The sequence below is a fragment of the Drosophila suzukii genome, chromosome X (genome assembly GCF_043229965.1).
Source record: "Drosophila suzukii chromosome X, CBGP_Dsuzu_IsoJpt1.0, whole genome shotgun sequence".
NCBI classification, from domain to species: domain Eukaryota; kingdom Metazoa; phylum Arthropoda; class Insecta; order Diptera; family Drosophilidae; genus Drosophila; species Drosophila suzukii.
Window position 1 is genome coordinate 20470649 of NC_092084.1, and position 26500 is coordinate 20497148.

Consider the following 26500-nt stretch of genomic DNA (forward strand, 5'->3'; position numbering starts at 1 on the left):
TAAATTAAAAAAAGACCCTAAAAACTAATTTTGGTTTTAAAAAAGTATTGAGACGCTTTAAAATACCAACCTAAAATGTCTTTGTTCTCTGTGTTTAATCTATGATTTTCACTTTTTATTTTTGGTTTTCGAATTCGAATTTGGTAATGGCCCCGAGGGTTATCTTAAATTTCCAACCACCATCCATCCATTTACCTCTCCTCCTGATAGAACGTTTTTGAAAAAAACCTTTAAACTGATAACAAGAAACATTAACAAATTATACTAATAAAAGAAAATATTGTTGTTGCGCACTGCAAAAAAATAAAAAAACATAAAATAATTCCATAAGCTGAGAAATAGTAAAAAATGATTTTAGAAAAATGAAAACAAAATCAAATATTTATATTTATATTTTGTTTATTGTTGCACAAATAAGTCCAAGGAACAAAAAACATGAAACAATTAAGAGTAATATTGTGTGTCGCTTTTTCTAAACGAAATAAATCGAAGAAATCGTCAAGAGTACATTTTATGGAGGTCTTCTTATTTTATTTCTCTCTAGTGATCCGAAATAATTGGACTGTTTCAGTAAGTATACCCCATATTTATAAAAGCGAATCAGCTAAGATGGAATTTGAGATCGTTTTCTTTATTTAAGATATATGTATAACATTGGCGGTTAACAGTATTTGATTTAATACATATTGAATTAATTAGTTCAAAAATTCACAATGCCAGTGGCAAAACATTGGTGTTTTCTCCCGCTCTGAGAATGTACCGAAGCGAATCCTAAAATTAAAGGTAACGAGAAAGATTATTATGCTATTAACGAATTATTAGCTACGCGTGTCATTTATAAATTTAATTGAGTATCTGTCCGTATTTCGCCGTATTATGCTTAATATGCCATCATCTTCAGGTCACGGGTCTCACATATCTGTCTGATTTGATTGAGCTCTGTGGGGGAGAACTCGGAAATATAGGAAACTCCTTCGGGATGTGGATTTTCGATTCTTCTTTTCTTGGTTTGGGACCGAACAAACAACGCGAAGCCTGGATCGTATATATATATATATGTCTTTGTATCTGACTAGTATAAGTTTTTGCGGTGTATAGGTGTACATGGAGTCAACGCTTCTGATTCGGAGTCATCTCCTGCCCGTTCTTCTGCACTTAGGAGCTAATAATTGAGACTGCATTCGGGCACATCCAGTTTCATATTCCTCACTGCCTCGCCACCATGTCCAGGCCACCCTCCTCCTCCATCTTGGACAGGAACTTGATGGCCCGCTGCGACGGCTCCGTCTGACGTGCCATGTCAATGAGTCCCAGGAGCTTCTTGATGCCAATGAAGACGCTGGACAAGATGAAAAGGAAATGAATACTTATAATTATATTAAATTTAGTTTAATATATAAAAGCCTTACTATACAAGGTAAGTTGGTTTATATTTAGTTAAACGAGAGTTTTCTACCAAAAATAACTCTTTAGAAAACAATATTCGGAATTTTAGCCACCAATTAATAAAGTTGCCATAAGATATTTTAGTTTTTTTGCCATTTAATTCAAAAACATGAAAGTTTTCAAAAATTTGTTATCTAGGACAAAATAGGGAACTAAAACCAGAACCGTTAACCGAAATAAACCGATTTGATTACCGGGAACAGAAATTAAATCGGTATTAATTCTTTCATAATAGGTAAATGGATAAAAGATTATTGACCAATTCAAATTTTAAAAAAACCAATTCAAAAGTAAAATAAATAAAGTATGCTGTACCGATAAGTATTGGTTTCAGAACCAAAACTATATAACCAACATGGAATCTAGATAAAACTATTTCATTTTTAAAGAAATTTCCATTTTATAATACAACATTTCTCATTGTTTGTTCAAATTTCTCTTTTTCAAAAAAAAGAATATCTTAAGATATCAAGAACTTGGTTCATAAGGATATCCTAAGGGAACACCTTAGTAGTAGTCATCTATGTATACATTTATAAAAATTGATGTAATCATTGCCTAAGAAATAGTATTTCCTCTCCAAAAATATATGTTGAAATCAAAAACCTACCGTTTTCCAGACATCTTCTTGCCAATCGCCTGGATCTCGCCCTTGCTAAAGATGTCCGTGTGCTCGAGCACGGCCAAAACGTGGTCCGGCTGCGAGAGATTGGGCACGTGGAGCACCGAGGTGAAGGCCGTCAGCATCTCCATCTCCTCCAAAACCTCACTGAAAGAGAAATACCATTAAATAGAGATAATACAAGTGGTAATTCCAATCCCCGCTCACCGTCGACTCGAGGTGCACAGGATGAGCAGCTTGCGACCCTTGGGTGGCTGTTTCTTGAGCAGCACCAGCAACGCCTGCAGTGTCATATTGGAGTACCGGGGACCAATCGAACCGTAGTCCAGCAGACGCTCCACATTGTCCACCACAATGCAGCTGAGCGTGGAGCGATAGGCATCGTCGAAGATCTTTCGGATGTGCAGACACTTGGCCGACTCAGTGTAGCCGACCATGTCCTCGGGTGAGCAGACCTTTACGAACGGAAAGTCGGACATCTTGGCCAGCTGGGCGGCCAGTGCCGTCTTGCCGGAGTTGGGGGCACCGGAGACGAGTACGGAGACCAGGCCACTTGACTCCGGAGCCTTGGCCTGCTGCACGTACAGCATGCCGTCCTCGAGGAGATGGCTAACCGGGGAACCCCAATTGATGACACCCCTGGCCAGCATATTGTCCAGTATCTCCTGGGCGGTACCGAATGCCGGCTTAATGTCGTTCTCCAGCGAATGCATGAAGTCATCCCGATTGACCTTCAACTTCTCCATGGCCTCGGGATCCACAGTGACCTTGGCATCGGCCTTGATCAGGCGATTCATGGCACTGGACTGGGCGGCACGCACCAAACCCTCCAGCTCGGCTCCGCTGAAATTCTTGGTCAGCGCGGCAATCTCCTTGTTGTCCACATCGTCGTTGATCTTATTGAAGTCGCGCATGCGCTTGGTGTGGATATTGAGGATCTGGACGCGACCCTGTTCGTTGGGCAGGCTGATCTCCATTTGGACCTCAAGGCGGCCGGGTCGCAGCAGAGCCTCATCGATCATGTCCCTGCGATTGGTCATGCCAATTACCAGAATGTTGTTCAGCTGATCAACGCCATCGATCTTGGTCAGCAGCTGGTTGACCACGGTATCGTGGACACCACTATTTCCGGCCACGGAGCCACGCTGCTTGCAAATGGCATCGATTTCATCGAAGATGATGATATGTAGCCCACTATTGGGTCCCAGACGCTTCTCCTCTTCCTCGGCCTCGGCGAAAAGGCGTCGCACATTGGCCTCCGATTCGCCCACATATTTGTCGAGGATCTGCGGTCCATTGACGATCTTCGGCTCACGGGCATTGAGCATGGTGCCAATTTGACGGGCCATCAAGGTTTTGCCAGTTCCCGGAGGACCATACAGCAGGATGCCCTTGACGTGCTTGCAGCCCAGTTGCTCGACCAGCTCTGGTGGAAAGACACGGGAGGCAAAGGCTCGCCGAAAGATCGAGTTGAACTCCTTGTCCAGACCACCAATGCCCATCTTGCCGAAATCCCAATCCGGATTTATGATGGACTGACGGACCACCTTACCCTTGCTCTTGCCCTGCAGATTCAGGGAGCTGTTCTCGGCCTTCTCGAACTGCACCACCGTGTTGCCCAGAATCCGACCAAAGCGGACATTACGCATGGCTGTCTCCTTGCCCTCGCCCAAACTCTTGGGATCGAGGGCCTCCAGCGACTTGACGGCCAGTCCAAGTAACTTTTTGTCCTTAAAATTGAAGACCAGGGATTGTCCAACGGTTAGGGCCATACCAGCGAACTGCATGATGAACTCCTTGGCCATTTGATCGGAATCGTAGGGCTCCTGGGAGACACTGCAGGAGATGGTATATTATAATCGATATTACATAATCTCGGGATTTTCTATACTATATGCAAAACTTACGTTTTCTTCTGCAGAAAGTCCGTTTCGAAGGACACACAGGTGATGACATCTGAGCTGGCATCGAAGCGATAGGGACGCACCTCCAGTTCCTGGTTAATGGACACCATGGCCCACTTCCTCTGGACCAGGGAGAAGCCCACATAGCCCCTGGGCACCTCAACGGTCTTCTCTAGGGCGAAAATGAAGTGCTGTCCTGCAGCTGGCGATATGTCCGCATAGCTGGGAATGGGGAGTATACAAATGGGTCTATTTAGAGTACCAGGACACATGTATCCATATCGCAGGAACACCTACTTCACTTCGTCCGGAAAATCGCCAACATTCACTATGGCCCGATTGGTCAGGGAAAGCTCGTCCGTAGGACATTTTGTGGCCTTCAAGCGCTGTGGAAATCAATACAATCCATTAGTAACTACCAAAAAAAACATGACAAATCCTTATAAATATATAAAACGCAACTCACATAAGACATTTCGTTAGATTCTGGGTAATTTTTTCAGAGATTCTTTGGGAACTACCGAAAAATCGATAATCTTTCAAAGGGAGTCCTTTAATGGCTAATAGTCGCACTTTTACGCGCGAATTAACCTTTTCTGATATTTATTACTGCGTCACTGTTTTAACATTACTTAGATTTCAGTCAATACAGAATCAGTACTATATCTTTTCTGAAGTTTCAGGACAAATGGTTTTAATTGTCAATTGGACATGCGCGCGGTCGTTTTCCACAGTAATCGATATTTTTTGGGAAAATATTCTTATCGTCAAATTTTGTTGGCCAAATATGAGGATATCGATATTATTTTGTATTGTTTTTTAAAATTAGAAATGAGCTTCAAAATTAAATGATAAGTTTACGAATTTCTAGCTTGCATTTTAAACTAAAATTTGATTTTAACTCTATATGTCCGTATGATTTCTATATTTAAAACCTAATTTTATGTTAGCATGCGGACGAGAAAACGAGCTCTTAATTTTATATAACATTTTTTTTACAAGTTTTTTTTTTAAAAACAGAGTGTGATACGATTAAAAATATACTTACCATTTTTAAATGTTGTTTTTCGGGACATTCTAAATTTTTTTAATCAGAAAATTTTTGATATTGTCTATTAAAAGCGACATATCATCAATAAGGTACGATTTTTAAATATTTCCAAACGCTTATGTAAAAGAATTTAAATATATGAACAAAAACAGGGTATGTTCTTTATAGTGGATCAGAAATATCATTAAAAAGTATCTATTTAAATTCGTCAAAAAATATATCTTCACAAATAGATAGTTATGAACCAAAATTCATTTAAGTTTCGGTCCTTCTTAGGTGTAAAATGGTCACTTAACTCCAAAGTAATAAACTTTTGAATTTAGGAATCTAGTAGTTACTGCAAAGTCAAAATCTAATGTCAGTTTCTATCATTCGGTTCATTACAGAAACAAATCATTGTCGTTTTAGATTTTAGGCCCTCAGAGCTGTTCAAAATTACTAATAAATTTTATACACGATTTTCAGTACAGAGGACAATAAGATTTGGTTACTTTTCTAAACTAACGATAAGTTTGAGGAGGAATCGCAGTTTACCAGTGCAAAAACAGTGAGTATTGATGGGGCACACAATATATGGTCAACGTAAAAACGGGTTCTTAAAAGAAGTGTTCTTTAAAGTGATATCAGATTGTCCTATTGAGGTCAATAACAATGATTTGCTAGTGATTACACGAATTTTTGATGCTTCAATGAGCGTTTTGTGGTCCGCACTTTAAGCTAACTCCACATTTTCTGCTTTTAATTCAACAAGCGGACAAGAACGGCCCGAAGTAAAGTAAAGTTGTTTAAATTTTTAAGTTTATCGAATAGTTCCTCTTCGCGGCCGGCAAAGTTATCGTTTGACGCAACCAACGAACCTTCCAACGGATTGCTCGCAACATGTTCGCCGTTCGCTTGCAACTGGCTGCAACACAGCATTTTTAAAAGTAAAATAACGGATATTTAACAGAAAGTTTTTGAATATAAGTTTACGTTTTCCTTTTTCGACTTCAAAACTGACAGAAGCAAAGTAAATTTGTTGAATAAATGAATATATATTTTTAAAATATGTAATATATGTATGTTATTATCAATAATGTGCAGTAATATACATATTATTTTTTTATTATTATTTTATTTATATTTTTTTGGTCAAGACTTGTTTTAACTTGAAAATAAAGTACGTTTAAAAATTCCCAAAACCTATTTACAAATTTTTTTTTTTATTTTACCCAATACAATTTTTTTTTTAAGATTTACTTTTTTAGATATATAATTTTTTTTAAGATTTCCTTTTCTAGATATATAATTTGTTTAAATTACTTTATACCTTTCTTTATCCTTGAAAGAATTGTGACCGTGTCTAGTGTAGTTACAAATCCCCGAACTTTGTATCATAGTGTCGAACATGTCGTCATCCAGCCGAATGTTTGATCCAACCCTATATAACATACGTACACTTTTTCGGCGATGTTATTGCTAGTTTCGGTTTCGAGTCGCTTGCGTCCCACAAAAAAAGAAATACCTGCGTCGTGTCCGATTCCGACAATCGGGCGGAATTCGATTAGGAAACCACGAATCTTTATCAAAATGAATGCGTGTGGACTGTGTTTACGTAATAGTATTATAGTATTTTAACTTTTACCGCCAACGGATCTATTATTTATTTTTTTTGCTGTGAGTGCGTGCGAAGAGAGGAATCGTAAAACGATTAAAATAAAAGAAATAGAAAAAGAAAAACTGCAGCGAGCGGAGAAGAGCGTGGAAAATACGCGGACTACCTGTTGATCCCAAGATCCCAAGATCTCTACGGATCTAGTGTTTTTCTTTTTTGTTTTTGCCGTTTTGCCAAAGGTCGCCGGCTGTAAAACCTTTCCATTTGCCGTGCCCGGTGCACGTGCATTTAAAATACAAATATTTTTTGAATATTTGCGTAAAAAAAAAACAAAAAACACAAATCATGGAAGAGTCTTCGTACCGCTCCACACTATCATCTTTATCCATCGGAAGAAGGCTACAGATTTGGTTAATTCTACAAATTGTGATCCCTACTCTCTGCTTTAACCTGGAACAACGATTGCCCATAGTGAAATATGGGCATCCGAAGTCAAATTTTGGCTACTCGGTGGCCACCCACACAATTGGCGAGGTCAATGGGCCCAACAAAACAAATTGGTAAGTGGCGCCCCGAAAATTATTATCTTTTAGAGGTTCCAAAAAAAAAAGGAAACGTACATACTGGTTACGCAACTCAAAAAAGAATCATTAGCAAAAGTTCGATTAGGTAAAGCAGCTGGAGAGTTAAATAGTTTCAAGCGATAAGCAAATTACCCTTAACAAAAGTTGTTAAATACTAACGTGTAAAAAATAACCTTTAGTTAAATTTATATTTGTTGGCAAAACAAAAATTTCATTTTGAAAATATACAAGTTTTCAAATAATCAATTGGGAAGTTTTAAATGCTAAAGATATTTAGTTCACTTTCTTACCTGACCCAAAGTTGTTATATACTAATATGTAAAAAATAACCTTTAGTTAAATTCATATTTGTTAGCAAAACAAAAAAATTATTTTGGAAAATTTACAAGTTTTCAAATAATCAATTGGGAAGTTTTAAATGCTGAAGATATTTTGTTCACTTTCTTAGCTAATATAACATTTGGTTAATTTGTTTAAAAATAGTTACCTTTATTTTACATTATAGTAAATACTTTTAAATTCTTTTAAATTCTATCTTTTTTATTTTCTTTATTTATGAAGATTCAGAAATATTACAATAAATGTATTTAGGAATAACAAATGAAATCAAATTTGTAAATCCATTTTCAAATATAAACGCTCTTTAATGATTTATTTCAAAAATGTCTGGTTGCTGAAACTCTACTTTTCTGAGGAAAAATTTTGGGTAAACAGAAGATCAGTGGAGATCAGGTAAAGCAGAATCGCCAGCAACTTGTCTTCTCTAGGTAAAAATTCGCATACGAATCCGAATTCCGAATTCTTGGCGGCACGCGGGGAATCTCCTCGGTGCGAAAACAGGTTTTTATTTTCGCCAAATCGATTTCAGCTTAATTGACTGGCATTGATTGTTATTAATCAGCAGCACAGACAGCAACAAATAATAATTTGCATTGCAATCTCGTTGTTGTTGTTATTATTGTTGTTATTGCTGTTGTTGGGGCTTTCGATGTTTGCTAATGCGAGAAACTTGTTTAGAATCGTGTTTTCATTGTTGGATTACCATAAAGTGTTGGAATATTGAGTATTTCGAGAGATGATGCCAGGCTTTAAATAGTTTTCCGCCAAAACGCAGTGGATTGGAACGAATCAAAATAGATACAATAATCTAAATGCATTTGCTTAATGCAAGACAGATGTTGCAATATGGAGCAATTAATCAGATTATTTAGTATTTAAATTATCAAAAATAAATCTGCTGAACTTTGTGAAAAAATCGAAACCCATTTAATTATATTCCAATTTAAAGTTCCGTTTAAAGTTCATTTAAGGAAATAAAATAAGAATTCATATAACATATTTCCAAACTTTTTCCAAAAAAAAACCCATTTTATAATATTCCAAAAAGTTTTTGAGACATTAAAAGTTTATTTAATGGTGTAATCTATTTCTAAACTTTTTTCCAGACAGTTAAATATTCCAAATAGTTAGTTTCAAAGCCATTGTAAGTTCATTTAATATAATAAAATAGGAATTCACGTTATCTATTTTAAAAGTTTTTCAAAAGAGAACTCATGTAAAAAAAACCCATTAAAATTAGTCCAAATAGGTAGTTTTATTCACTAAAAATGAATCACTACAAATATTATTTAAGTTCTCTCGATTTATTTTCATCCCAAGTTATATGCTTCTTGGAAATTGTGAGGACTCATCGACGTTTTATGCGATCTATTTATTTAGCGATAGGTTAATCACTTATTTGCCCTCCAGTATTTGAATAAGGATTTGCTCTGTTGGTTTTTGAAATATTTTTTGAGTTTTTGGTTGTTTATTTTACATCTTTTATTTTTGCAAATATTTGTGAGTACGCTTATCGACTTTTTTGCCTGGTATTTTTTTATGGGACAGATAGCGAGCGACAGATAATCGCAGAACAGTCGAAATGTTTGTTTTCCTTTTGAAGAGCCCTGCCCCTTTAATATTTTCCGTACTCAGTTTTTTTATCTTTAACTTAACCCTTTAATGTTTGCTTTTTCTGATTGGAGCGGATGTCGATAAATTTGCATTTTTCATAGGCTTGCGGACTCATTAAAGGTGCCATTGGTCGGGCCTAAATGTCTGCACTCCCGAAATGGCAACTATGCTTGTAAGCTGGCCTCCTCCTTTTTCTCTTTATAAACACATATATATATATTGGCCAAACCAAACTCGGTAGACAAAACGGAGCCAGACGGCAATGACCATAAAAATGGGCAGACAACAAATCTGGAATCAATACAAGACGCGACTTGGATGCGCCAATACACAGCGAAAAATTATTTAGTACTACATTTCAATCTAAACCAATGATCGTTTCCTTCAAAGTAAATTTAGAAGTTTTTAAAAGCTTAGCAAAATCCCAATTTTAAGCATTTTCGATAATATAAAATGGAGAAATTAAAATATTTTGGTTTTAAAAAAAAGTTTAAAACTTTTTCAATGCTGTTTCATCCTGATTTTATTTATTTTATTTATTTACTTACAACAAAATCATTAAATATAAATATTATAGCACTGTTTTTAAGTGTTTATTTCGATAAAACTACATGATTTAGGGCTGTTTTCTCGTCCTCATGTTAAATTTAAAGTAGGGTTAAAACCTTAAACCTATAGGAAATCAGAGTGTAAAGCGTACTTTAAGTTTAAGTGGACAAGAAAAAGGTCCTTGAATAGTCAAAATAAAATTGAATCGAAATAATATTTGTAATAATATTTATAATAATTGAAAACTAGAAATATGGGCCACTGTTTTCCAAGTGTTTCAAAGCAATTGAGACCCCCATTTTGGGATTCCCCCAGTTAATCCCCGGCCAGTTTGTATTTGCAACACTTTTAGAGCTGGTCAACTCCACTCCAGTGGGTTGTCAGTGGGTCAAAGTAATTACACTGGGTGTTGCCCCACCACCACCACCACACCACCGTGTTTGCCATAAACAGAAGCTAATCGAGATATTCCCACCGCCTTGCCCGCAGAGAGATACCTTGTCCAAAAGGCAGATCCCCCACTCCATCCATCATGAATCAGGGAAACAGGCGTTCGCAGAGCGTGAACCAACCCCCACCCTATACCCTCCATCGCGGCATCCGGAATATCTCGGAGTGCCGGAGATCTCAGCGGATCGATCCTAATCTGCTGGATCCTCTAGATTCGCGTCGCGTCCAGCAGCAATTGGTGATGGTCTATCTGCGTGTTCGTCCCGCCATTGAGCCCAATCTGGATTACATGGATCCGGGACTAACGGAGGAGCAGCGAAAGCGGCAACTCATGTACAGTGATCGCCCATGGATGTTGATTAAGCCGCCGCACACCATTCTGGTGACCCGAACTGCTCTGCCGGCGGCTCCGGGTGCAGCCACTGGTGCTCCGGGTGTGGGCACTGGTCCACCGAGGGCCCAACCCAATTATGACATCGAGTTCCGGTTCCGGCGGATCTTCAGCGAGCGGGCCTCGCAGGCGCTGGTCTATAAGCAGATATCGGAGCCGATCCTGCGGCAGATGTTCCTCGGCGGCAGTGGCCTCATCCTGATTACCGGAGCCCCCGGCAGTGGCAAGACTTACTCGCTTCTTGGATCCCGGAATTCCCAGAATGGTGGCATCTTGCGTCGCACCTTGGAGTCCATTTTCCGTTTCGCCGGCTGTGACCTCGTGGAACGCTATCTCGTCCAGGCGGATAAGCTGGGCGCTGGATTCATCTGCATCCCGGCTAGAACTGCCCAGAAATTGGCCGCCCAGGAGGATCGCATGCTGCAGGGATCCCAGGAGTCTGGAACCACGCCGAGTCGTCCGGAATGCCATTGGCAATTGAATGGCGTGAAGATCCAAGCCAGTCATAAGCGGCGAGCCTGCTTTCTGGGCATGATTATCGTACAGGATGGCAACTTCTATGATCTCCTGGACCATCACAGTGAGACCGATGGACGTCCGCCAGCAATGAACCTGCGGGAGGATCGCAAGGGCAGGTGTTTTGCGGTGGGGGCCAACCGCCTGGAGATTCGCAGTGCCGACGAGGCGGAGCTCATGATCAAGGCGGCCCTGACGAAAAGGGAGGCATGGAGCCATCATGGCGGCAGCCACCTGGTGATCAACATATATCTAGTGGTCTACGATAATATCCGGCGAAGTGAGCTCCTCGAGTGCGGTCAAATCACAATTGTGAAGGTCCTGACACCCAGGCTAGGGTCCACGGCCAACACGCGACGTTCCTGTGGAGCCCTGAAGACGGTCTATACAGTGCGCAACTGCATCAGCTGCCTGCATAGCAATCAGTTGGACGTCCTGAAGGGCAAGACGCCCAAGAAGACGCCCCCTTCCAGGGAGTGCAGTCTCACCCAGCTCTTGAGGCACTTTTTCGATGTGAGGAACCTGGCCTGTGTCGTCTGCCTGGCCTCCATTAGCCAGGAACGCGGTCAGGTGCTGGAGAACATACGGGCCTTGCGATTTGCCGAGGAAACCATATACATTCAGGAAGATGGTGCGAATGACCCCGAGGATGAGGAGAAGCCCATGAATGCCGATTCGGGCCTGTTCGCCACATTTCTGGACAAGAACTACAAGCCCAACTACCGGGCCATTCGCACGGTTAGACCCATCGAGCTGCCTCCCTTCGAGCAGGCCCAATCCCTGATCGAGAATCTGAAGTCCCATATAGCAAGACGCAAGCAATTGCTGGTCTCCTCCAAGACCCTCAGCAAGGATTTCCTCGAGCGAATGCATGGTAAACGGGACGAGATCTTCGTCCTGCAGGCCACGGCCCTAAAGGAACTGAGTCAGACCATCTTCGATTCCTCCAGACTGGTGGATCAACTGGAGGTGACCCACGAACCGGTGCGCTATGGCAAGATCTCCGTTCAGGCCCAGCAGGCCGAGAAGCGGGCCCAGATTTCGGAAAACCTACTACACGGACGCAACGAGCAATTGGAACGACATGTCAGTCAGTCAGAGGGCAAGGAGAACTCTGAGCCAACTGGAGATGCCAGATGGCGCAAGGCCCAAAAGGAAGAAGTGGTCAAAACTAAACCTGTCTGGCATCACTACTAAGCACCTATCCTGATCTCAAGTTCTAGTCATGTGTGATCTCATCTTGGAAAGTATCTTCATTTCGAATTTAGATCTCTAAGGAATTTCACAACTATCACTTCTGAAGTCCAGAACAAAGATGATTTATGCTATTATACAGGAGAGACTATCTATCCACGAACCGGTCAAAAATCACCCTGTCTGGCATCACTACTAAACCTAGACACTCAAAAAATTCTGATCGCAAGTTCTAGTCATATGTGATCTTATCTTAGAAAGTAACTTTTCTACGAATATTGATCTCTAAGGAAATCCGTTACATACCATATCCACGATCCGGTAACTTATGGGAAAAGGATGAAGGGGTCAAAACTCAATCTGTCTGGCATCACTACCAAACACCCATCACATCTTGATCCCAAGTTCTAGTCATTTGTGATCCCATCTTGGAAAGTACTCTCATTTCGAATTTAGATCGCTAAGGAATTCACTTCTATATATCAGATCTGGAAAGAATGCTATCATGCTATTATGAAGGACAGACTATCTCTTTGGACTGGAAAATATTGTATTTATCTTGGAGTAACACAGCGTGTTACTAATGATCCTCTGTATGATAAAAAGGTCAATTGATCAAGTACGTTGAAGAGTAACTAGACAACAAATATATATTTTTATTAAAAATAGCACGACTTGTAAATGTTTTTATTGCCACGAAAGCAGTGACACACATTCCCACAGCTCAACGGATCTGAGTTCCCAATTTTTTTTAATCCGGGCCTTTACGTTTGCTTTTATACATCTTCCCTGGGCGAGTGTTCTGCATTCCCAGTTAGGTGGAATGCATTTGTCACATTTTGTCAGGCCCATGATCAAGGCTACGATCGGTAGGTGAGGGGGTCCAGGGTCCACAAAAAAAGAAGAAATATGAAACGGGGCTTGAAAGCCGCCGACTGCAATCAAAAATCCATTTACACGTTCACTCGCACGATCCGTGGTTGTCCGAAGTGGATGGCCCCTTGGCCGCCGGTCATGTGCCATGTGCATTGGGGCTTTTGATTTGCTGACAAGCCAACGTCATGTTCGTCATGCATTGCCCCCTCGACTGTCTGTCTCTTGGACGTGCAGATCACGCGCATTGTGGGGTCGCCGGAATGGGAACTTCAAACGACAAAAAAAAAACCGTCAAACCTGAACCTGAACCTGGTACCCCATTACTCCGGTTAAAGCTCTGGTTAAACGGAACGTGAGTAGTTAGGGACATTAGTCTTGCCTGTCTTCCGTACTCAGACACATCTGCATTCCTGGAAACTATAAACTATAAAACTCTATTTTACTGTACATGAACTTCGGTTAGAGTTCCGGTTAAAGTTCTGGTTAAGCCGAGCATGAGTGGGTAGAGAAAAGGCTTAGCTTATATCCTTTAATTTATTAAAATGTACTTATTACTTGTTATGAATTTCTAGAATAAATCAAGGCGTACAGCTAAAAGACCGACTATCGATTCCTATCACTTTAAGGAACATTTATTTTTTGACCTAATTTCTCGTTTTTTATAAGATTAATTTTGGGATTCAGATTTTGGTAAAAAATACTCATTTTTTAGTGGTTTTTCAGTCGTAGTTTAGCCAAGTCCAGGCGTACAGCTAAAAGACCGACTGTTTTGAGCAGCTTTCTGCAAATGCTATCGATCTCTATTACTTTAAAGAACTTTTATTTTTTGACCCATTTTCGCATTTTTTATAAGGGTTATTTTTGAGATTCAGATTTTGGTCCAAAATACTCATTTTTTCGTGGTTTTTCAGTCGTAGTTTATTCAAATCAAGGCGTACATCTAAAAGACCGACTGCTTTGAGCAGCTTACTTCAAATGCTATCGATCTCTATTACTTTAAAGAACATTTATTTTTTGACCCATTTTTGCATTTTTTATAAGGGGGTGCATCGGTTATTTTTGGGATTCAGTTTTCGGTCAAAAATACTCATTTTGTAGTGGTTTTACAGTCGTAGTTTAGTCAAATCAAGGCGTACATATAAAAGACCGACTGTTTTGAGCAGCTGGCTACAAATGCTATCGATTCCCATCACTTTAAGGAACATTTATTTTTTGACCCAATTTTTCATTTTTTATAAGGGGGTACATCGGTTATTTTTGGGATTCAGATTTTGGTCAAAAATACTCTTTTTTTTAATGGTTTTTCAGTCGCAGTTTAGCCAAATCAAGGCGTACATCTAAAAGACCGACTGTTTTGAGCTCTTCTCGATCTCTGCCGCCACACGAACAGTGTAGGACAAATGAAAAATGTTTATTGTATTTTGTGTCGACCGTTGATTTAAGGTGATTTTCGAGTGTAGATGTTTGTAGACTGTTTGCTACGTGTTTTTAGTAAAGAAATCACACGTTTGTAAAATTATAATAAAAATCAACAGCCCTTAAAAAAAAATTTAAATGAGATGCATAATATATTTTAAGCCTTTATATAAGAGATGGCTTTGTTTAAATAAACCTTAACCTTAAGGGTGACCCATTATTTATCAGTTTGATTTGTGTTTCATTTGTAAATGACGCACTTGAAATCGGAAGAAGTAGTAGAAGCTGCAATATCTCACCGGATGCGGACTTTATTTTTCCTCGAAGGCCGAGACGAATGAATATAAGCGATGCATTCATTTTCCTGACCGATAATGCAGTGCGAAACCTTGAATTTCCAACTCGTTTCATGCCCGCCTTTTGTTTTTTATTTTATTTGCATTCTGCGATTGTCGCATATTTGTTTTATTAATGAGAGTGCAGTACGCCAAAAGGTACACATGCAAATAATGTCACTCGCTTATCGCCGGCCCATCTTAATTTTTTTTTCCAGCACAGGCACATACGTGCCGCAATTATCACCCTCGATGATATAGTACAAATTGAGATACGATGCAGGGACGGTCGATTAAGGTATACGATTGTTTTCGTATACCCTTGCCGGCGATTTTATTAATCATATGGCATTCACAAATCCATTAAACGTATACTCATATATGGGTTGATTTTTTAATTAGCATCTAGAATCAATTTCAATGGTAACTTATTGCGAACTTTACTTAAAGTTTCGAAAATTACATTTTGTTTTATAAAGAGATTAATCTAAAGTATTTTCATTTTAGTTATTTAAATGTGTATTATTAGTCATGGTTTTCTTCTTAATTCAGAGTGGGTTCTTTATCCATATATATACTATACATATAAATACTATTAATTAGCATCTAGAATCAATTTCAATGGGAACTTATTATGAACTTTACTTAACAAGTTTTCTTTTCTTTTATAAAGAGATAAATCTAAAGTATTTTCATTATAGTTATTTATATGTTTATTATTAGTCATGGTTTGCTCCATTATACAATCTGTGTTCTTTATCCATATATATACTATACATATAAATACTATTATTTTGTTGGCTCAACAAACTAAAAAAAAAGAAGAATGATCTCAAATTTTTGTTTCTATTCATACATAAATGTGGAACAACCATATCGCTTTTTTGCTGACTTGTAAATCTCTGGGATTCCGGGGATCTCGTAGATCTTGTATATCTTGTAGATCTTTTTCTGGTTCTGCCACATCTTGTTCTTCGTGCTTATGCCGCCACCATGTGTTCCTTGTTTGCGCCAAAATATAGAAGAGAACTTAACTTAAAAAACTGTTCGGCGAAATGAGGTCAACAGACGCCAAACAGTCGGCAGAAAAGGGGGGGTTTTGGGTGGTTGGGTGGTGCTTTCTGGGGTGGGTTATCCACGGGGCTGGTCGACAGTTTATGGTTATTATTGTTGCTCTTTTCGCTGCTGGTGCGTGTGTCTGTCTATATCTCCGCCAAATAGTTGGCCCAGGCCCACCAAAAAAACGCAGAAAAAATAATAAGAACCCAACCCAAAAGCCCATTCCTCATCTCCCCACTCCACCATGCCCTTTTCCCCAATTTCCCCCTCGTAAACAAATGAAGCCAAAAACGCGAAAAGCGAAAAGCGCCAAACTAACAGCCGACAGGGAAATGGCCAAAAAACACTTGCTAAGGCAATGTAAGCTGGCAGACATGTGTGTATGCCATAAATATGAGCACTGGCACGCACAATTGGGGTCATTAAAATATTGATTTCTTAAGTGAACGTAATCTTATTGTAAAATCAGATTTTATGCTTTACTAAATTTCAATTTTAAATACTATAAATCTACAAAACATACCAACTACTTACATATTCCTTGCCAAAATCTTTACAAAAAATACAAATTACTTGCATAGTACTCACCAAATTTCAAAATAAAATACTGTAAGACCTTACAAAAAATACTAATTATTCATATATTCCTTGCTTAATTGAATGTAGTGTTCATGTTATATCAGATTTTATACTTTTAATAAAAAAGTAACCTTACCAAATTTCAAATTAAAATACTCTAAATCTTTAAAAAAATACCAATGAAAATACCAATAGTATATTCCTTACAAAAAATAATATATAAATAATATTTTCATTATTTAATTATATTATAGCTATTTTTTGAAAATTATATATATACAAAATATTGTAAACAGTTTCCACCTATTTTAGTGACCTCTGCTGTGGTTTTAGATGCCCAACAGCGATCGTGGGGTATTAAGTGCCGATTTTCCTAAGGCTGTCAGAGGGAAAGAAGTAGGAAGTAGGGGAAGGTTGGGGGTGTGACTTCTGGCAGCCAAGATCCATGAGAAAAGTTCACTTGTTCATTTTTAGCTAATCGAGTTCACAGTGTAAATGTATCAAAAATAATGGCTAAGTAAAAATAAGCCTATTTATTTTTGTATATTTAAGTTTCTTCAAAAATTTAGCAATATTATAGTGAAATTTGAAATAATATAATACTTGTTTTGTTAGATTCACAAGAAATATACACATTAGTCATAGATTTTTCTGCAACGTATCTATTTAAAAGTATTATTAACTTGGCCTTATTAAATAAACAAACCCGGAAAAAACCCATGCGTATGATCCAGCTGATGGAACACCACCTTTCAAGAATTAAGATCTTGTAATATTATTGATCCCACTGTAGACGGTAAAACCGCCTGCTCAGTGGAACGTTGAGCGGCCCATAAACATGCGTGAAAATTCAATTGATTTTCCGGGGAGCTGAGGGCAGAGTAGTTGGCATGCGTATTTATAGAAAATAGAGGAAAACCCGAATCCAATGCAAAAGGGGGGAGTCTACGAATAGGAAAAATTGCCCATTTTGGTGTGGGAAACATGAGGCTGGTTCGATTCGGATACGGATTCGCATAGGAAAACCGATATGGGAACTGGGATTGGGTCTTTGCCTAGGCAGCAGCATCTGTCGAGTGGCGAGATACAAGGCGGCGCAGATACTCAGATATTCAGATACATTTGCGAAAACCCAGGGACTTGCAACATAATTTCTGCCAGCAACTAATGAGACCCGAGGCTCCGAAAGTGTTGCCACAGCCTCGACTCCATAGACCTCACTCCATACAGCTGAAAAGAGCGTGTGGGCGGCTCTTGATTTATTGCCAATTGGATGGCAGTCGCACAGAAGAATCGCGCCGAAGAGCTGCGAAGATTTCGGGCGGAGAGTCGCCGCGAAATCCCAAATCCGAATCAAAATCAAAAAAAAAATACAAAAAACCATTGCCGCGTGGGTTAACAGCAGGAAAAAAATCAAACACGAAGTTGTGGCAACAAAAAAAAAAACACTCACGATGATTTTGCGCATAGAAATCAAAGAGCCCACGCCCCCGGGGCCTTTAAAGGGGGCAGAGAAGAATCGGCCCACTAGAAGAATCGGCCGACAAGAAGAAGCGACCTCCGAAGAATCGTCTCCCTGAGCCAACGATAAATCAATAAGCCCCAAAAAAATGTGGCAACCGCTTCCACTCTGCCACCGCTCGAAACTCCGACAAATTGCCCATTGGGCTGGGCAACCGCAATCTCGTAATGACGGAGGATGGGCTAAAGATCAGTGGGTTCGGCAGAGGATCTGCGGATCAGTGGGGAGCCCAAACGACAGAAAGGAGCGACAAAAACTGGGTAATAATCTTAAGTACAGGGTGAACCAACAAAAGCAGCGGATTAATATGGCCTTTAAAACCTAACCTGCACAATATTACTAAAATAGGTATCTCTGCGTGCAATGTATTTTGGTTAAAAAACTGTTTTCAAGAGATGATAAAGAAACTATAAGGTATTACTATCTACTACATAAAGAAAATTTATCTATTGACAAAAAGATATGATCAAGATCAAAAGTTTAAGGATTTAATGGGTCTTATATTATCATCTGATCAATAAAATATCTTATATACTAATGTTTCCCGATCCAAAAACCGGGTTAACAAGAAAGGGCAATATCAACTGGATCGGTTCAGTTAGATAACTGGGTTGTCAATGAAAATATACATAGGTAAATGGAGTATGGGAAAGCTAGACCTCGACCCAGACGAGGTGGCAACCGCAGATCTGCGATCAAATCCCGATCCCGATCCCCGATCGCTTTGGTGGCTCATCTCACGCAGATTCCCCGGCCGTGGCATTAACCCTGTTCGTATCGCAGTCACATGGGTGAGATTTATGGAGCAAATACCGTGGTTACCCCATCCAATTCCCCTCGATGTTTTCTGTTTGCCCCGGGGCTAAAATGAGAATTGTGCGAATGAAACTCGTTACCGGGGAAGGCGAAAGAGAAAGAGGGAGAGCGAAGCAAAGCAAAGCAGGCCAGACAAAGGCCGCAGATGGATCGAACCATTGCCAATACTCGTACCTGCCCCAGTCACCAAGATACACTGCAAGAAATGGGTTAATGTTATTTACCATTTACCAGACAAATATTTCAACACATTGTTATGTAACCTTTTAATACCCTTATGCTATGAAAAACACTTTCAAAAGGACCATTTTAACATTATTGACCAAAATATTCAAGTACCGAGTTCAACACCGACCTATTTACTATTTTCCAGAAATTTATTTCAACACATTGTTATGTAACCTTTTAATACCTTAATGCTGTGAAAAACACTTCAAAAGGAGAATTCTGACATTATTGACCAAAATATTCTAGTACCGAGTTCAACACCGACCTAATAATGGTACTAGTATTTCCTGAACCTTTTTAGGATACCAGATACCTTACTTTATTGCTGATATTTTTCTCTAACAATATTTATCTGATTAAACATATATGTAAATATCATTTCCTATACTATCCCTTTGTGAGAATATTACAAAGTAGGAAATTTTTTTTTTTAATTTTATTTTTGATGTTTTTTTGAAAAACCTTTAAATTTTTTCGTGTGTGCCTTACCAGTAAGCTGAAACTTTGTTGAGATCGCTCTCCATCTCGGCCATATAGCCCCCCCTGGCGCCCTGGTTCGCCGCCCCTGGTAACCTTCCCGTCCACCTCGATCCGGTCCAAGTGGCTTCTTCCCGCTCCTCGTGGCGGATCTGCGATCGTGTTGCTGGCTGTTGCTTGTTTCTAATGAAAAGTGACGCCTTGCTGGTAACTTAAGATTTTTTCATTCGGTTTCTTTCTCCCAGCTCCAGCATTTTTTTTCTTTTTACTGTTTGGCTGTTTTTTTTTTCGGGGGGTCTTTGCGTGCTGGGAGATCGCCAGGCGATCGGTTTTGTTTTTCTCCGCTTTTTTTTCTTATTTTTTTTACGGTTTTTTCGGTCTTTGGTTGTAACGATTTTGGCTGGCAGTTTGTTAAACATTTTGGGCCATTCGGGGTGAACCAAATGAAGATCGTATCGAGCCTTTGGGGAGTTTGCATCTGGAGTTGCTGCGGAGAAAGACCCGAATGAAATTGATCACTTCTGGTGTTATGGCAACTCTACACGAGAGCGGTAACCTTCTTTTGTCGATCGGGGTCACCCTTGGCATTATTTGATCAGCTTAAACGTTTCGGCCACTTAAAGTTGTTGGCATTTGTGGCTAAATGATCTTCACTCGTTGATGGGGTCTAATTGAGATTTTTCTTAGCCTCAACACTTCCATTTGATTGAATTCTTGTGTAACGTAATCAGGCGGAAAACCTGAAATTCATTGGTTATTTCTTTGAGGTAATCCTAAGGCGAAGATTGAAAAAAAATTTTCAACTTTTATATGGGGAAATTCTTCCTATTCATTCTAAAATAACATTTGAGTAAATGACAATCATTCTCAGCCAAATGTTTTATAAAAACAGTAACCTATTTAAAAATATATAACTTATGAAAATATTTTAAGGTCTAATAAAGATTTGTTTTCTTTATAATTTCTTCTACTTTAAAATACAATTTAAATGTTTGAAACCGTTTTGCCGCCATTTTCCTGAGCTAATTTATCCATCATGGAAATGCTTGTTTTGACACCGAAATCTATCATTTGCAGAGTTCTAAATTATTTCTTGGCATTTCCCTGGTCTTCTCACACTCTACTTCGTGTGTTTTTCACGATTTTTCTTCATTTTCCATTGGCTTTTCCTTCTGATGGTCCTATTTTTTTTCTGTTGGTCCCACAAATTATGGCCTCGGCATTTTCCTGCCTTGATTGCGAGCTGTTCGCTCTTGGCACTTTGAGGCGTTTGGCTTCGCGCAATTTGGTTGCAACTGCCACAAAGTTTTCCCCTCATTTTCCCTTGGTTTTCCCTCAGTTTTCCCAAACTGCATCTCTTCACCGGTTCTTTTCACATGCTGCTGCGAGATTTTCGTGGCTCGTTTATTTATTATGATTATTTATTTTGTTTTACTTAGTTTGCGGCTGCCTGCCACAGATGTTGGCAGTTCATCAGCTGGAAAAGGGGCGGTGGGCGGGGTGAGGAGCTACCCACACACACACAACAAGCTAACAAATACACACACACATGGGCTGAGGATTGATTAAATTTGTTCAGTTGAAGATTTCCCCGCTTTTTCTTCAATTTTTTGTTTAACTCTGGAAAGTTCAACAAACGGCTGCCACGCCCGCTGTCGCCCACTTTTGGGACGTCTTTGTTTGTCTCCCCCTTCCCGGCCCCCTTTTCCAGCCAACCCCATTTGCTTCTTGGCACACAGAGAGAAAAAAGGGGAAAATTTCTTTTTAAATTAGGTTTCTTGGACCAGTAGTAGCGCTTAAATGGGTTAGTTCTATCAATAATAGTCCTAAAAAATAAAATAAATATCCCTAATCATTAAATTAAAATTGGCTATTTATTATAAACAACTTTCTATGCCGAGCACTTTTTGCATTCTAATATTATACGTTCAATTATCCTTAAATATGTATATTTAATATTTTTTGTTGGGAAAAAATTGTTAAAAACAAAAACGAAATACTTGTTTATGCTTAGAATACAGATTTTAATAATAATATAGATTACAGATATGGATTATACATAGATTAAAGAATATAAATTAATCAATTTATAGTTCTTTATTTATATTTTACTAGGAAACGGTTTAAAAATGTGATTAATAATATTGAAAATATTCAAAGTGACAAAGAGTGTTGGAAAAGGTTATATATTTGCGATGTGATAATAATTTCCAATAAATGACTTTATTATTTCTCATATTTATTTTGCAATGTAAGAAAGTTTTGTTATATTTCCCACCAGATAGATATGTCTCACATATTTTTAGCTCCAGCCAGTTCGACTTTGCAAATGCAAATCCCGCCGCCAATCGACTGGCCACGCCCACCCGCCTTGGGAAACTGCGGCACGTGGGTGTTTGGTGGCATGTTTGCTTGACGAATTTTGACTTGGCTCCGCATCGAGTTGGGTTTCAGTTTTTCGGTTGGTGCAACTGCAGCCCAGCTGCAACTTCAGCCCCAACACCCAGACTACATAATATAAGGGGGGCCCAGGCTTTGGCTTGGGGCAACAACTTCAGCTTCAGCTTCAGCTACAGCTTTAGCTTTAGCCTCAACTTCAACTTCAAAAGCAACTTCAGCTCCAACATCAACTTCTTCGACTGCGTGTGGGCGCCAAAATCGAAAACTGCGATGGCGACACAACTCTTGATAAGAATAAACGAACACACAGATACACAGTGATGTTGACAAGCCTGCAGTGCGGCACTTTTACCAAAAGGCAGTAACAATACTCCACAAGAAAATAGAGTCGGGTCTGAAGTACTCTATAAGGATTTTAATATTATATTATTATGTTTTCCCTCACAATGGATAATGATTAAATTTTATATTTCGGAAAACTAGAGTCCAGCTGATATGAAATTTAAAATTTTTAAATACATTATAATTATACGTAGAATCATTTTTGTTTTTAGCTGAAATCTCTTAAGAACATCCAAATAGTTTTAAATTACAAAAATACCTTCTAACATTTTTGGCTTTTTAGAACATCAGTTAAAAAAACTTAAACTTAAAAAATTAATGTTCGTTTAGTTAAGACCATGGAAATACCATATATAATTTTACCCTATAAAATATTTTATTTTTGGTAACAATCTTAACTAAAGATAAAAGTACTCGTTAAATAAATTTATGTAAAATGTCCATCTTAATGATCATATATAATACACTATCTTTTGTAACAAATGTTTACTTTGTTTAGTTACAATAATATTCAGTAAATGCCTACCTCAATTAAATAAAATGAACTTTGAATTTTAAAAACTTAAAAATATATGAATCTTCTGTTTAGTTAGGACCGTTGAAATACAATTCATTATTTTTCCTATAACATGTATATATATTATCGATAACAATCTTAACAATACAGAGAAAAATATTGAAGTGCATTGTTCTTGAATTGAGAACATTCGTTCTCAAAAACTTTATAAGTACATTTTTCTATCAATGTTCTCAATATAAGAACGAAATAATGAAAATTTTAACCAACTCACTTAGATACCATAACATTGAGTAAATTCCTATCTCAGTCGAATAATATTAAAATGAACTATCAATTTTACAATACCCCTTCGGAAGAGAAGATCAACTTCAACCCGTTTCGTTGTTGTCCGCGTTGTTGTCGCCGTGTTTTATGCACTTGGGCTCCACTTTATGAGTTGTATTACTTGCAGTCAGTCCATAGACCTGCTTTTTCCGTTTGCTGCCTTTCTGTGGCTTATTTGCTTTCCAGGTAAGTTTATCTGGCGGAGTTGCAGTCATGGCACCAAACTGTCGTATCTGTGTGGGTCTGCAATTCCCCATGGGTTAATTGATAAGGTTATTGTTTTCAGTTCCCTTTTCGGAGGGCGTTTTCAAACCCCAGCCCCCCGTTTCGGAAAATCCAGGGGGCGTACTCGAATGGGGGCGTCGGTGCCAGAGAGCCAGAAAAAGCCAGAAAACTAGACTCTTAAAAACCAGAAAGAGGTGCGATTAGGCCAAAGGCGTTCAAACAGTTCGTTCAACTGACAGTTTTCTGGCAAAGTTCTCGGCTTTTTTTTTTACACTTTTCCATTGATTGATTGCCCTTATTGATGTTTCCTGACTCTGTTGCCAGAGAAACTTTGGGTGTAAAATGGAACAGTTTCTGTCAATCTAAGGTTTTTAATAGTTTTTACAAGTTTTATATATTACAATTTATTCTAACAATACATATATCATATAACCATCCTTTATTAAAATACAAATATGCCATAAATGTTAATGATATTAGGGTTTTTTGTCCTTGGTCCTCTATGAAACCCATGAAAATTCTCAAAATATTTCTCCATTATCCACATGGAATTCACAACTCCTTAATTTAACCAAATTAAGTCGCCAAGATCCACTTTCTTTAGCGGATTCCAGAGTCATCAAATTTACGAACCGTTGACGCCAGACATCATCAACTTCTTTGGGTCTTTTTAATTTTTTTTATTTTTTTTTGACTATTTTGACCGATGCTGGAAAATCATTCTGGCGGAAAAGCGTCTTTCTCTTTCATTTATTCTTTTTTTTTCACCCGTTTGCCGGCTCATTTTAATTTTTATATATTTTTTTCAGGGGCCGTAATTAAAAAGCAAATCACGTTTCGTTTTATGAATTCGTCGGGTTTTCTCGGGCTCTTCAGGCGTGGGCAGAAGTGTTGCTTTCGTTTCTTGTTCAGTGAAAGTCTCCGATTTCCCCCCTCCAATCTCAAACTCAGAGTATTTCCATTTTCCCCATTTTTTTTTTTTCGTAACTTCCGCCTTGGAAAATCTCACAGATAATTAATTACCGAATGCGCAAATCGCATGCAAAACTGAGGAAAAACGCACTCGAGCATGCCGCATTCAATGGGAAATTATGTCACATACTTAGAGTTCGTTTCCATGTGGCCAGTTAATTGGTGAAAATTTGGGGCCAGACGAATTTCCTATTGTCGCCACTAAACGGTTTCGCAATTTGCTAATGGAAAATGGGTATATGGCGAAAATTCATCAAGAGTTATGGTCGCCAATTTGCCACTTTTGGCCAGCTGGCATCATTATTTTGTTTTTTTTTGGACTACCGTTCCAAGGCGAATTCTCAATTTCGGCCCAGTTTCGGTTTTAATTTTGCGATCGCTTCTCGTTTTAATGGGCCATAAACATGATCTACATCGTCCGCAATTCGGTGATCCAATTTGGATGCGGTTAAGTCGGTAATTTTCAGCAGCCAGAGAAAGCGATCCAAATAACTGGGTGCTGTTTATTATTTGTAAAGCCATTTGCGTTTAGGGTCTTGAGGTAGATTAAAGTGATTACTATAAAATAATGATATTTAATGGGTTTGGAAGGGGTCTTAAATAAAGAAATAACTTAATTAGTAAAAGAACTAACTTAATTGAACCTTTACTTAATACTTGTTTTATTAATATTAGTCCATCTATAATATAATAATATGATAATGAATACACTTTCCTACTTCCGTTGAATTAATTTTAACATTTCTTGCGGAATTTTTGTGGGCTTATACAATTTTTTAAGAACAATAACTTTTTAAATTGTCTTTAAAATACCTTACAAAATATTTAGCGGTTTCATAAATAATTTTTTTATGTTATAATATATTTAAAGTTACAAATATATTATATTTTTATCTATAATTATCATCTCTTATATAATAACATTTTTTTCTTCAGCTGAATTAATTTTAACATATCTTGTAATATTGTTATGGGCTTTCAAATTTCCTAAAACAACAACTCAAATTGTCTTCAAAATACCTTAAAAAATATTTTCCGATTTTATAAACCATATTTATATATATATATATTTAAAAATAAAAATATATTCTAGTTTTTATGAAGAATATGATTTCTTTCTTTCGTTGAATTAATTTTAACATTTCTTATATTCTTTTTTGGGCTTATACAATTTTTTTAAAGCAACAACTGTCTTTAAAATACCTTACAAAATATTTATTGATTTTATAAACAATATTTATATACTTAATATATTTAAAAATAAAATGTATTTAAAAATTTGCTTTACGGGAAGCCAGTAACTTTCCATTTCTCCTACCAACTTTTTTTGTGGGCTGATTCATCCGTTGGGCAATTAAGGCGTTGGCAGCGGGTGGGCGTGGCACTTGGCACGACCCAATTACCAACCACCACCCACTCGGACACCCCGCTGATTGAAAAAAACAACAGCGAGTTGTAAGGGTGGGGGGAAAGCAATTAATATTTTCCCCCATTCATTTTCCGTGGCAAACAATTTTCGCATTACGCATACGCCCGGTGGTGCAGGCTAAATGTTATTAAAACTTATTTGTTATTTGGCGCACAGAACTCGTTTGTTGCCAGTTGACTGCTGCTGCTGCTACCTACGTATTTTCCTCTGATTTTGTGGCAGCTGCCTTTTTGGCCAGGACGGAATTGCTGCTGCTGCTGCAGTTGCAGTTGCAGTAAATGTTGCTGCTGCAGCTTCCGTTTCATTGGCATTTTCAACGCTTCGTTGACGCTGACGTTGATTGCCAATGCCGCAGGCAAAATCGCGATCGAGATCCCTGCAAAACCCAGGGCACAGAGCCCATGCCCAAGTCCATTTGCATCTCTCTGTATCTTTTTGCATCTGTGCAACCCGGCAATGGCAGCAATTTGTGGCAGCCACACGAGAAATTCCAATCAAATTGCCGTCGTTTTTGAACCGCTGTGAACCCGCTCGCCAAAGTGGCCCTGGCTAAAAGCAATTGTCTGTCATTTAGCCAGCACCTGTTGCTCTGCCGCCTTGATTGAGAACTTGTTGCCGCTGCAAAACAGCAACTGCAACCAGCAACTGCAACAGCAGCAGCAACAGCAGCAGCAACTGCAGCAGCAACTTCTACAGACGGGCGCGGCACATCAGCTGTCAGCAATT

At 38.5% G+C, this 26500-nt stretch overlaps 3 protein-coding genes across 4 annotated transcripts in view; 2 read left to right on the plus strand and 1 right to left on the minus strand.

Moving 5' to 3' along the window:
- Window positions 1-605: 605 nt before the first annotated feature.
- Window positions 606-4677, minus strand: comt (comatose). Its single transcript, XM_017068528.4, has 6 exons — window positions 4439-4677; window positions 4270-4358; window positions 3976-4194; window positions 2276-3904; window positions 2057-2215; window positions 606-1339 (listed from the first exon to the last, which is right to left on the minus strand). Exons 1-6 carry the CDS (start codon window positions 4445-4447, stop codon window positions 1207-1209), a joined length of 2238 nt encoding a protein of 745 aa, XP_016924017.1. The 5' UTR covers window positions 4448-4677; the 3' UTR covers window positions 606-1206.
- Window positions 4678-6479: 1802 nt separating this feature from the next.
- Window positions 6480-26500, plus strand: part of mew (multiple edematous wings) — a 58580-nt gene continuing 38559 nt past the window's right edge. For both annotated transcript variants that reach the window (XM_017068597.4, XM_017068598.4), the window contains exon 1: window positions 6480-7177. In XM_017068597.4, coding sequence (XP_016924086.2) covers window positions 6963-7177 — 215 coding nt within the window. In that variant the 5' untranslated portion in view covers window positions 6480-6962. The remainder of the gene's footprint in view (window positions 7178-26500) is intronic.
- LOC108005354 (kinesin-like protein KIF23) lies at window positions 10236-12820 on the plus strand. The gene has a single exon (XM_017068600.4). The coding sequence runs from the start codon at window positions 10236-10238 to the stop codon at window positions 12255-12257; it is 2022 nt and encodes a 673-aa protein (XP_016924089.2). The 3' UTR covers window positions 12258-12820.

Coding starts and splice junctions, on each gene's coding strand:
- LOC108005354 (XM_017068600.4), top strand. CDS start 10,236: ATGAATCAGGGAAACAGGCGTTCGCAGAGCGTGAACCAACCCCCACCC.
- comt (XM_017068528.4), bottom strand. Junction 4,195..4,269: donor GATTTTCCGGACGAAGTGAA/GTAGGTGTTCCT, acceptor CCCCATTCCCAG/CTATGCGGACATATCGCCAG. Junction 3,905..3,975: donor GACTTTCTGCAGAAGAAAAC/GTAAGTTTTGCA, acceptor CATCTCCTGCAG/TGTCTCCCAGGAGCCCTACG.